The following is a 12,026-nucleotide window of genomic DNA, read 5'->3' as shown; positions in this document are numbered from 1 at the left end:
CATTCTCTACAGTATGTACATTCCTATAGCAGTATGTAACTACTTTCTCTACAGTATATACATTCCTATAGCAGTATGTAACTACATTCTATACAGTATGTACATTCCTATAGCAGTATGTAACTACTTTCTCTACAGTATATACATTCCTATAGCAGTATGTAACTACATTCTCTACAGTATGTACATTCCTGTAGCAGTATGTAACTACAATATGTAGCTACAGTAGATAGTCACAGTCTTTTCCTGTAGTAGTGTGTAGCTAACAAATGAAACACCTTGATTTTCCTACAGTTTGGATAGAAAAATAAGATGTGTGGTAAACAATCACAGTGTTCTTGCCTGGAGAATCCCCATGGACAGAGGAGCCTGGTCGACTACAGTCCAGGGGGTCACAAAGAGTCGGACACAAATGAGCAACTAAGCACAGCACAGTTCAGATTTATTTCAAGTTTTGCAATTGCTTTATGTCAATCAGAATAGAAAACAGTATTAGTAACAATCAAGTTGAGAAAGGATGGTGGTGACTATGCTGTCACTAAACAGAACTATTGTTAGCCAAATGTTAAAGTACTTTCGAACAAAGCCATTCACCGTACATGGAAACCACCAAGGTCTTAGGTTAATCATTTACATTTTTCTCTTTTGCATGCTTGTGAGCCAAGCAGACTCAATGGTACTATCTTAAATGGTCCAAGATAAAATTTTGTTAGTCTGTTGGGGAAAAGATTAGGTTCATCATCAAATATTAATATTCTTGGTATGAAAGCTAAATTGAGGCACTGTTCTTTCTCTCACTGGGAAAAATAAAAAAGGATTCCTTTGAATATTCATTCAGGTGTAAGGAACTGGATAGGGTACAGTGGTTTTTTGGATTAAGAAGTGTCCCTGGGAAGAGAAAGAGAAGTGAAAGTCTATGAAAGGAATCGGAGTCATTCAAGCAACAAAAAGTATTTTTAATTTCTTGTGAGCAGTCCAGTCATGCGTAGCCGCTGGTCTGTATTTCATTTTATAAAAGTCTGGTGGTACCACATAGAAAGCCTTGTAGACAAACCCCAGACCTACTCCATGGTCTGTGATACTTCTATAAGCCATGCTGTTTTAACGGGTAAATACAAATCTAAAAAGATATTTAAAATTTTTTGTTCTCTGATGCCAAAAAGGAATGAGAACTCCCCCCACCCCTACTTTTTCACAAAACATTTTCTTTTAAAACGTGTAATTTTAATCCTTTTTCTCTGTTTTGGAGATGTATGCTAATATTTTTTTAAAAGTGAATAAACCTTCTGCCAGTTTTCCATCCCAGGACGGTCTTCTGGGGGCAGGGCTGTTGGGGCCACTTTGAAATGTGAGCATTTCAGGGGCACTTTGTCTTCCTGACACTGGGAGTTTAGCCTAAGGGCTTGGCTCCAGGTAGTAACTTTCTGTTTGTCATAAAGATATGAAAAGTTTTAATTTCTTTTGGATACAGACAGTTAACATGTCAAGAATAGATCATATCTGCCTGGCTATATAAAAGAGTAAGAGGTCTTTGTCTCAACAATCTCTTTAGTGACCTGCCTATAATGGGCATCACGGTCTGATTTAATGCTGATTCAATAATTATCTGGGATTATCTGAGCTGGCAGGTGATTTTACTTTCAGTTATGTTTTCCCAATGTGTTCCAAAACCAGATGAAGTAGAAGAATTTATCAGGAAGTCTTACAGTTACCCAGAAAGAGAGCTGTTGCTATCTTTGTTTTAACAAGGGGCGAAGTTGAAACATAAATAAAGGGAGGGCGCTGTGAGTCAGTGGCAGAACTAGGAATGGACCAGCAGTTCAAACTCTGATTCTGAATGAAGAGGAGAAAGAAAACACAGAAATGCCTCATTTCTTCCCCCACATAATTTAGTTTGATTTTCAAGTTAAGTGAGCCAGCTTGCCCTACAGGTCAGTGGACTATAATGCTGCATCATTTTCAAGGGTGGCCACCCGTGGAGCATGATCCTGTAATCCCATTTCTCGCGCAAATTCAGACAAGGTCAAGGAATCAGACTTAACTCCACTATGACCTTTTCGCTCTAAAAATAAGCCAATATTGTCTCTGTAGGGAAGGCGGATGGAGCGTGTGAATAATGGCTCTTCAATTCCCAGCAGCTTCCGGGTATGCCGAGAAATTGCCTGTAATGCAAGGATAGCTTTTTAATGGGAATTTCCTGAAAATACAACTATAATTGAGTAAGTTTTACTTAGTTTCATAGACCTCTTGAATGCTAACCCCTCAAGCTAGTTCTATGAGGAAATAAAACACTGAATACACTGAAAGGCTTCCCACCCTGGAATTATCAAAACACATTTCTTAAGAGAAACATCACATGATTTATCTTTCTACTTAAAGATGTTTCTAGGCCTTTGGATCAAATAGGCACAGATGGGTTCATTTCTCTTTTTTTTTGGCTAAGCAATCTGACCAACAATATGAGCAGATAATATGTTCAGATTAGGAGCCATGACTTTCTCTAGGAAGGTTAATAAATAACTTGTCTATAAGGGGCTCAGTTAATAATCAACTAAGAAAAAAAGCATTACTCAAATAGTTATTTGGTGCATTGGACTGGAAGTAAATCTCAAACACTAAAAAGCAGACATTAAAATTCCAGTTAAAACGCGTTAGTGCTTATACTTGTGTATTTTTTTAAAATACTTTTGCCAGAATTTTCAACGTCTCTAAAATATAGTTTGTATTCACTGAGTACCATGCCACTTGATATGCTCGATTAAACTGTCATTGCACTTTCAAAGTCTAGTTTTAATTGTAGATCTGCTATAACATTGCTATTTGAATTCATATTCTGCCTCTGGGTGAGAATGTAGTCCATGAGACTGCTGCTAGAATACAGTCAAAGGAGTACGTAGAATGAATTTGCATTTGTTTAAAAATACTGGCCATAGTTACAAGACTGTAAAATTCACACCACAGATATTTCTAAGCCTGATGCAAAACGGCCCAGAAAGTGCATTTTAGATAAGATAGCTTTCTTCTCAAATCTGACTTAAATTGGAGTTGTTCAGACTCTAGGGGTGGTTGTAGGTAAAGGACAGAGTCTGTATCATTGCCTTGCACTCCCGGTGGGAATACTAATTGAGGTCTGTGGCCACTGAGGTTTCAAGATTCAAAAGACAGACACAGAGGAGTCCTTTAAGCTGAGTTCCAATTAAATGTGGAAGGAATGGAGAAATAGGGAATCATCATTAGAATAACAGTAATAACTGATGCAAAGCTTTAAGGTGAAACAGGTAATTTGCATAGCCTCAAACTACCTTCCCCAGTATGTTTAATACTGGTGGTATTTACTCTAGGTCTGTGCTGTGCTGTGCTTAGTCGCTCAGTTGTGTCCAACTCTGCGACCCCATGGACTATAGTCCACCAGGCTCCTCTGTCCATGGGGATTCTCCAGGCAAGCATACTGGAGTGGGTTGCCATGCCCTCCTCCAGGGGATCTTCCCAACCCAGGGATTGAACCCAGGTCTCCCACACTGCCTGCAGATTCTTCACTCCCTCCAGGAGGCGGGGAGCTTAATTCTCCTCCCTTTGACTGTGGGCTGGACTCAGTAACTCACTTTTGATGAAGAGAATATGAAAGAGAAACACAGTAACTGTGGTGAAGAAATTTGCAGACACCACCTTAACCCAGTGATCAAAGTCAACATCTCCAGTAATAGATCATGTCAATGCCATGTACTTCCTGCCATGATTAACTGATATCATCTGTGTGATGGTTTCCCCACAAAGTATAATTCCATGGGAAACATGAGACAAACTGAGGGAAATCTACAAAATACCAGGCTGCTGCTGCTGCTGCTGCTAAGTCACGTCAGTCGTGTCAGACTCTGTGCGACCCCATAGACGGCAGCCCACCAGGCTACTACTCTTCAAAGTGTCAAGGTCATGAAAGACAAAGAAAGATCAAGAAATTGTCCTATATTGGAGAAGACCAAGGAAACAGGACAGCTGAATGCAATCTCCAACTGGATCTTGGAATGAGAAAAGGACATCAGTGGGAGAACTGTAGAAGTCTGCATCAAGTCCATAGTTTGTTTAATAGTTCTGTGCTGGTGTTAATTTCTTTGTTTTGATAAAGGTATCCTGATTACATAAGATGTTAACATTAGGGGAAACAGGGTTAAGAGTACATGGGAACTCTCTGTACTATCTTTGCAACTGTTCTGTAAAACTAAAATTACTTGAAAATTAAAAAAAATTTTTCCATTTAGTGACAATTGCTGACATGTTGTTTGTGACATGAGTTGTGCTATTTAAGCAGCTTGCAACAAGGCAGGTGAGTAAAATTGCTGAGGTATTATAAAGCTGGTAAGGCTCTACTTTGAAATATACAATCAGGCATATAAAAGGAATGGGCAATTCATTAGTTCTTCTACAAATATTTGTCACAAGGTTATCTGTTATCTTTTGTTCACTTGGACTGAATGGTTAAAAATATTTTGAGAAATAATTTTTTAAGACAGCTAAAGTAAACGCAGTGCTATCTTGTCTATTAATAGCTTGTCCCTAGAGTAAGTAGGGACAAGAAAAGGACATATAGAAATATTTTCTCCTTTTTTACCAAACGAGTGTATCACTACAAATGGGAAACACAGAAGAGCAGTTTCCAGAGCTCTCCTGGCCAGGGAAGAATAATAATTAGTGCTTCTTTTCTTCTGCACTCCTCCCAGTCTAATCTATACATTTAGCTCTTCTCTGGTCATCTTAGTATGTCCTAGGAAGGACAAAGGGAAAGGCGAGTTATTTCTATAGGGGAAGAATGAGTAGTTGCAAAATTATGAAAGTAAAAGGAAGTTGAAGAGAACAGAAACTGGCCATGAGTTAACTGCAAGGCTTATAAATGGGACTTCCCTGGTGGCTCAGACGGTAAAGCGTCTGCCTGCAATGTGGGAGACCTGGGTTCGATCCCTGGGTCAGGAAGATCCCCTGGAGAAGGAAATGGCAACCCACTCCAATTTTCCCCTGGAGAATTCCATGGACAGAGGAGCCTAGCAGGCTATAATCCATGGGATCCCAAAGAGTCAGACACGACTGAGCGACTTCACTTCACTTATAAATGGGAAGCACAGTTTATATGTGATCCAATTTCTTAGCAGCCATGTCCAAAATTCTGTACACTCAAGCAACCTGTCCTGACTCCTCCCAATCTCTAATGCCTATGAACAATGATAATTGAGAGTTGGCATGAAAAAGATAGCTACATTGCTTAAATGTTGTTATGAGATAAAATTGTGGATGTACTGTACTAGTGCTATAATTACAATGGTGCAGTAACAAACGCTTAGTGTATCAGTAAGGAAGGTATCTGTGGTATGCTTAAGGTCACTTTTGATCTCTAAAAAGTTACCTGTATCATAGTGTATAATTAGCTTTTTTTACGTGGACCTGTCAAGCAAAGCTTATCTAACATACCTGTAGGAATATCTTGATCTTTGTTACCCTAGTGATTTCAAGGAGAGGCCATATTTGTCTACTGCTTTGATAAGTATTCCAAAGTTTGCTTATTCAAACTTTTTGGAATATAAGGAGAGACTACTGGGTTCATCATTTACTCTTGAGGATTTCAGAAGATATTTAAGACCTCTTGCTTCTTGCAAGACTAGAAAAAGCATAATTAGAATTTTTATCATTCACATTGATATTGTACTTTTGGAATGAAAATGTCAAGGAAAGCAAAATGACTTGGCAGACTCTTAATACGTTCTCATGATGAAAAGTTGAAGTTTTTGGTGTTTAAATGTTTTAGGAATTTATATTACAAGTTACTGTACATTTTTGCAAAACTTTTGCAAAAACTTTTGCATAAACTTTTGCATTTCTGTTCCTTATTTTTATTTAGAAAATTGAGTACATTACATACATAGGTAGAAATTAGAGCTCATAAAAATGGTTGTAGTATCTTTGAACATAAAAAGGATAAGATATTTACCTCGTAGTACTTGGTAGCTACATGAAAGCATGATTGTAATTAATAATTTGTAATAAGTTGCCCTTTTCTATATTATGTATATGTGGGTTCACAGTTACAAAATTATTCATTTAAAGAGGCAATATTTAAAAAAGAGGCTATATAGTACAGTGGTTTAAATAGAGCATGGATTGGGATATTACACAGAATATATTTGAATCCTGGCTCTTATTATCTGAATGATTTTGTGTAAGTTGCTTCACCTTTCTGGCCTCAGTTTTCTCTTCCGTAAATGGGGATTAAACGAAGTGATAGATGTGTGGTGTCCAACATACAGTAAAAACTCAGAGAGGATAGCTATTGATGGAGTACAAGAGACTAAATGTTCACTTCAGTTCAGTCGCTCAGTCGTGTCCGACTCTTTGTGACCCCACAAATCGCAGCACGCCAGGCCTCCCTGTCTATCACCAACTCCCGGAGTTCACTCAGACTCACGTCCATCGAGTCAGTGATGCCATCCAGCTATCTCATCCTCTGTTGTCCCCTTTTCCTCTTGCCCCCAATCCCTCCCAGCATCAGAGTCTTTTCCAATGAGTCAACCCTTCACATGAGGTGGCCAAAGTACTGGAGTTTCAGCTTTAGCATCATTCCTTCCAAAGAACACCCAGGGCTGATCTCCTTTAGAATGGACTGGTTGGCTCTCCTTGCAGTCCAAGGGACTCTAGAGTCTTCTCCAACACCACAGTTCAAAAGCATCAATTCTTTGGTGCTCAGCTTTCTTCACAGTCCAACTCTCACATCTATACATGACCACTGGAAAAACCATAGCCTTGACTAGATGGACTTTGTTGGCAAAGTCATGTCTCTGCTTTTGAATATGCTATCTAGGTTGGTCATAACTTTCCTTCCAAGGAGTAAGCGTCTTTTAATTTCATGGCTGCAGTCACCATCTGCAGTGATTTTGGAGCCCCCAAAAATAAAGTCTGACACTGTTTCCACTGTTTCCCCATCTATTTCCCATGAAGTGATGGGACCAGATGCCATGATCTTCGTTTTCTGAATGTTGAGCTTTAAGCCAACTTTTTCACTCTCCTCTTTCACTTTCATCAAGAGGCTTTTTAGTTCCTCTTCACTTTCTGCCAAGGAATACGTATTTAACAATTTAAAGGATTTCTTTATATCTTGTTGTCAGAAAAATGAGTTTATATATTAACAAAGATAATTTTTTTACTGTCTAAATCATATGACTTACGGAATTATATAGTTCTAAGGGCTGATCAAGAGTTACCTAGGGGGAAACTCCTTGGCAGTCCAGTGGTTAGTACTCTGTTCTATTGCTGATGAGAACTCGGGTTTAATACTTGGCCAGGGAACTCAGATCCTGCAAGCCATGTGGCGTGGCCAAAAAATAAATAAAACTCACCAAATTCCCCTTGGGTGGGGAAAAAGAAAAGAAAAAAGGAGTCACCTAGGGAACAAATTCCAGGGCCTACCAGAGACCTAATGAATCAGAAGCTCTGGAGCCTGGAACCCAGGAATTTTTTTTTTTAAGTCTCACTTGATTCCAAAGCCTATCCAAGATTAAGAACCACCAAGGCAGAGCATTTATGGGCAAAAGTGTAATGAATGAGATGGTATGTTGAGATGGGAGGTATTTAAGCAAAGGTTAGAAATGAGATTATATATGGGAAGTTTTATACACTACAAAACACTATACATGGAGGGTACTGTTATGCAAAGATAATCATGGACTGTTGGTGCTGGAGAGATCTTAGGAAACTGAGGTCCAGAGAGGTTAATGTTAACTTGTTTCAAAGTTAAGGAGTAGAACAAGCAAAACGCACATGGTGGTTTTTTTTTTTTTTTTTTTAGTGCCATATGGGTATTAGAGACATAAAATGCAGGACAGCTTTGGAGGTGAGGCTACCATGGGCTGGGAAGATCGGGAAAAATTTCCTGGGGAGATGAGAATTGGCTGGGGTCATGAAGGATGACTAAGATTCATAGTAGTCATGCAGGGAGAGGGGGAACTGAACAAAGATATATTAGTAGGAGGAGGAATGCATGACACAGGTTTTCGAGGGTGTGAGCTTGACCTGTGAGGCTGGAGCAGGAGATTCATGGTGGTGGGAGAACACTTGTGGAGGATCCTGAATCCTAAGCTAAGGAGTTGTGTGTGTGCTTAGTAACATTGTTGTGTCCGACTCTTTGCAACCCCATGAACTGTAGCCAGCCAGGCTCCTCTGTCCATGGGGATTCTCCAGGCAAGAATACTGGGTGGGTTGCCAAGCCCTCCTCCGGGGGAATCTTCCCAACCCATGGATTGAACCCAGGTCTCTCTCATTGCTAGAGGATTCTTCACCATCTGAGCCACAAGGGAAGCCCACCACTGTAAAGCTAAGGAGTTGAGACTATCTAAAGAAGGCTTCTGAGGAGAATACTGTGTAAATGGTTGGAAAGTGACAGTCTAAAATCAGGGCCCTTGAATCCAAAAGGGCCTGTGCTGTGCTACATTGGTTCGGTTGTGTCCAACTCTATTGTGACCCTATTGTGAGCCCACCAGGCTCCTCTGTCCATGGGATTCTCCTGGCAGGATTCCTGGACTGGGTCGCCATGCCCTCCTCCAAGGGATCTTCCCAACCCAGGGACTGAACCCATGTCTCTTGTGTCTTGTGCATTAGCAGGTGGATTCTTTACCACTAGCACCACCTGGAAAGCCCCCAAAGGGACTATAGACAGAGGCTAAAAGCAGGCTACTGGAATGTTGTGTATATTCTAGTAAAGGTCTGAACAAGTGGGAATGGAGAAAACCAGATGCTATAGGAGGAGAGAGAGTTCTTGGGATCTTTGTGGGGAATCAAAGAGTGGAAGCAACCACTTTGAGCCTGGGGCACTGGGAGTATGATAATACCACTGGCAGAAATCGAAGGCCAGGTTGGAATAAAAGGAGGTTGGTTTGAGATAGATGGTAGTACTGCTGCAGTGCTCTATCAGGAAACCATACACAACTCACCTTCATGTCCTCAAAATCTGTTATCCCCATCTGAGGGAGGTTTGAGCAGTTTACATGTATGAGTTTTCGGCCACTGATGAAGTTTGTGGTAAAACACTCCTGTCAGTACAATGAGAACATCACTCAAAAGATGGATGGCAAATACAGGAAGAAAAAGCAAGAAAGAGAAAGGGAGGAGGCAAAGAAGGAAAGAGGCAAGGAGGGAGGGATAAAGAAATCATGTTTGTTGCTAGCGCTGTACTGAGAAAAAATAATTTTAATAATCCTAATAATCCTACATATTTTAAACTCAATTAAATTTCATAATGCTGCTTATTTTTATTTTTGGGGGGTATGATACAACCAGTGCTTCTTTCTTACCTGAACTACATTTTTAAGTAGAGAAGTACCAAAGATTTCAGATCTTGCATTGTCTGTAGTAGCCTAAGAACATACTTGGCAGTGAAATAAGAGGATTCACTCCATTTTAAAAAGAAAACTAGTCTTGGTTAATTGGCTATAAAAATTAGTACTGGTGGGTGATCACAATACATATAACACATTTGGGGTAGATACTAACAATACAAGTTCAAGTTAAGGGAGCTGCTAATAAAAACAAAGTACCAAAAAGTCTACCTCAGGGACTTCCCTTGGTAGTCCATCCAGTGGTTGGGAGTTCGCCTTCTGGTGTGGGGGATGGATGCAGGTTCCATCTCTGGTCGGGGAGTTGGGATCTCACATGCCACAGAGCAGTTACCAAGCTTATGAGCCGCAATGAAGACCCAGTGCAGCCAAAAAATAATTTTTTTTAAGCTTAAAAAAAACCCAAACCAAAAAAATCTACCACGGATGAAATCTTTTTAGGAATACAGATTTCTATGAAAAGAAGCCTACGTAAATTAGTCTTTATTCAAGGATTGTAGAGAAGTATAATCACTGTGATGAATAGGAAAAACAAATGTGACCTTTCCCTCCTCTCCCAATATACAAATATATGTATATATCAGTGCAAAGGCCAAAATTAAAATCCAAGTTACCTCTACCATCGTCCATGCCTGTCCTACACTTTTTCCAGTGAAGACGCAAAATCTCAGGTAAGGATAGAGGAATAAGAAGTAAAGGAATGAGAGTATGTAACACACACACACAAATGTTATTTTTGTGTACCTTGTATTGAGGGAAGCCTAGCTGGCAAATCCACGTGGCAACTTTTTCTGGGCTCCATTGAAGATACTCAAATTGTAGATCAGAATTTTTTTCTGGCTGGGTGTCTCTATCTTTATATACCAGTTTCATTGACTCTAGGCACAGATCTTGCTTTTCACCACAGGACTCTTTTAAATCCCTCTGAGACTCAGAGAAAAAGGAGTAGAACTCATAATTGGTATCAGAAAGCTGGAACAGATTTTGGAGTTCTTTAGAAAACTCATAATCTGTATTCACTGAGTCTATATCACTTATTGGAAGAGGCTCTAATACATAGTCTTTTGAAACTTTAGTTTCTTTTATTAACAAATTTCCTATTGGATAGTCAGAGTACTCAGCCTCATCCCTGTTGACAGAATGTTTAAATTTGATTGCTTCTGGCCTATCTTCCTTGGCAAATTCTACAGGTGTCTCTTTTCTAAGTAGTTGCTTGGTTTTATCCAATAACTCTAAATCTATCTCCCTAGTTGGCTCTGTTTGTGTCTTCTCTTGTTCTACAGGTGTCTCTTTTCTAAGTAGTTGTTTGGTTTTATCCAATAACTCTAAATCTATCTCCCTAGTTGGCTCTGTTTGTGTCTTCTCTTGCACCTCTGGTTTGATCTTCTGTGGTGGCACTTGACCTGTTTCTTCAGTTTTCTCTGGTTCTTTCTTTGGAAACTCTGCTTTAGTTTGTTCTGGGGGCTCTGGACCCTTCTCCTCAGTTGACTTTCTTAGTGTCTCCTCTGATCTGAACTTCCGTGATGGTGTTCGATCTGTCTCCTCGGTTGACTTTTTCTGCTTATCTTTTTTATCTACTGGTTTGGTGTCCTGTGGTGGCTCTAGAACTCTCTCTGAAGTTGACTTACTTGGTGTCTCCTCCTGAACTTCCGGTATGGTCTTTCCTGATGGCTCTCTAACTGTGTCCTCGATTGGTTTTCTTGACTTTTCCTCAGAAAACTCGGATTCAGTCTCTTCTAGTGGCTCTGGAGTTTTTTCTTGTGTTTCCTCAGTAGCTGTACTCGGTTTCTCTTCTGGAAACTCTGGTTTGGCCTGCTCAGGTGACTCTGTCCTTTTCTCTGTAGGTGACTTACTTTGTATTTCCTCTGGATTCTCTGATGTGGTCACCTTTGGTGGCTGTTGATCTGCCTCTTCAATTGATTTTCTTGGTTTCTCACTTGGAGATTCTGGTTTGGTCGGCTCTGTAGGTTCTAGACCTGTCTTTTCATATTGCTCTCTGAGTGTCTCCTCTGGAACCTCTGGTTTGCTCTCTTCTATGGGTACATCCTCAGGAACATCCGGTTTGGCTTCCTCCTCTGGTTCCTCATGCTTTCTGTCCACAGGGCTTTGCAAATCCTTCAAAAGCTCTCTTTCTATCTGTCCAAAAGTCTCTGATTTTACCTCTAGGGGAATCCCTAGCTCAACCTCGCTGAAAAGGTCTATCCTGAACTTGTGGGGAACCTCTTCCAAGGAGGTCCAGGTTGGTTTTAGGTGCGGAGGCACATCTTTAGCACTCTCTGGTGTCTTCTCTTTGAAGGCCTCTTCCTCTATCTCTGGCTGTGGCTCTTGGTCAATCTCTACAGGAATCTCTGGGCCTGCCTCTGCCACGCTGCCTGGTTCGATATCTTCGGTCATCTGAAGAAACTGAAGTTTCGGTCTCTCAGTCTTCAGGTCTTCATTTTCGTCAGAGGGGGAATCGTAATCCTCTGGGACTTCAGCCATGACGCAGATGAGCCGTCGCGCCCAGGCCGCCTAGCAACTCCAACTTCCGACAGCGTCTCTATGGAGACCACGACTTCCGGCCAGGTCTCAAGGAATCTTCCCCCTCCCCGGGTTTTGTTTGTTCTTTCAAGCACTGACTAAAAATCTGCCATAGCTGACTGAACTGAACAACCCCCC

General features: G+C 40.5%; 1 protein-coding gene across 2 annotated transcripts; it reads right to left on the bottom strand.

The window, feature by feature from the left end:
* Positions 1–413: 413 nt before the first annotated feature.
* SAMD15 (sterile alpha motif domain containing 15) lies at positions 414–11,946 on the bottom strand. Of its 2 annotated transcripts, XM_027552524.1 has the most exons (3): positions 10,113–11,946; positions 8,967–9,065; positions 414–2,162 (listed from the first exon to the last, which is right to left on the bottom strand). In XM_027552524.1, the coding sequence occupies exons 1-3, from the start codon at positions 11,847–11,849 to the stop codon at positions 1,941–1,943; spliced, it is 2,058 nt and encodes a 685-aa protein (XP_027408325.1). In that variant the 5' UTR covers positions 11,850–11,946; the 3' UTR covers positions 414–1,940. The 2 variants fall into 2 exon arrangements, with proteins under 2 accessions (XP_027408325.1, XP_027408326.1); XM_027552525.1 differs by lacking the exon at positions 8,967–9,065.
* Between the last annotated feature and the right edge of the window lie 80 nt (positions 11,947–12,026).

This window comes from Bos indicus x Bos taurus, chromosome 10 (genome assembly GCF_003369695.1).
Source record: "Bos indicus x Bos taurus breed Angus x Brahman F1 hybrid chromosome 10, Bos_hybrid_MaternalHap_v2.0, whole genome shotgun sequence".
Classification (NCBI taxonomy): Eukaryota; Metazoa; Chordata; class Mammalia; order Artiodactyla; family Bovidae; genus Bos; species Bos indicus x Bos taurus.
The sequence above is the reverse complement of the archived record's forward strand: the minus strand, read 5'-3'. Positions and strand labels throughout refer to the sequence as shown.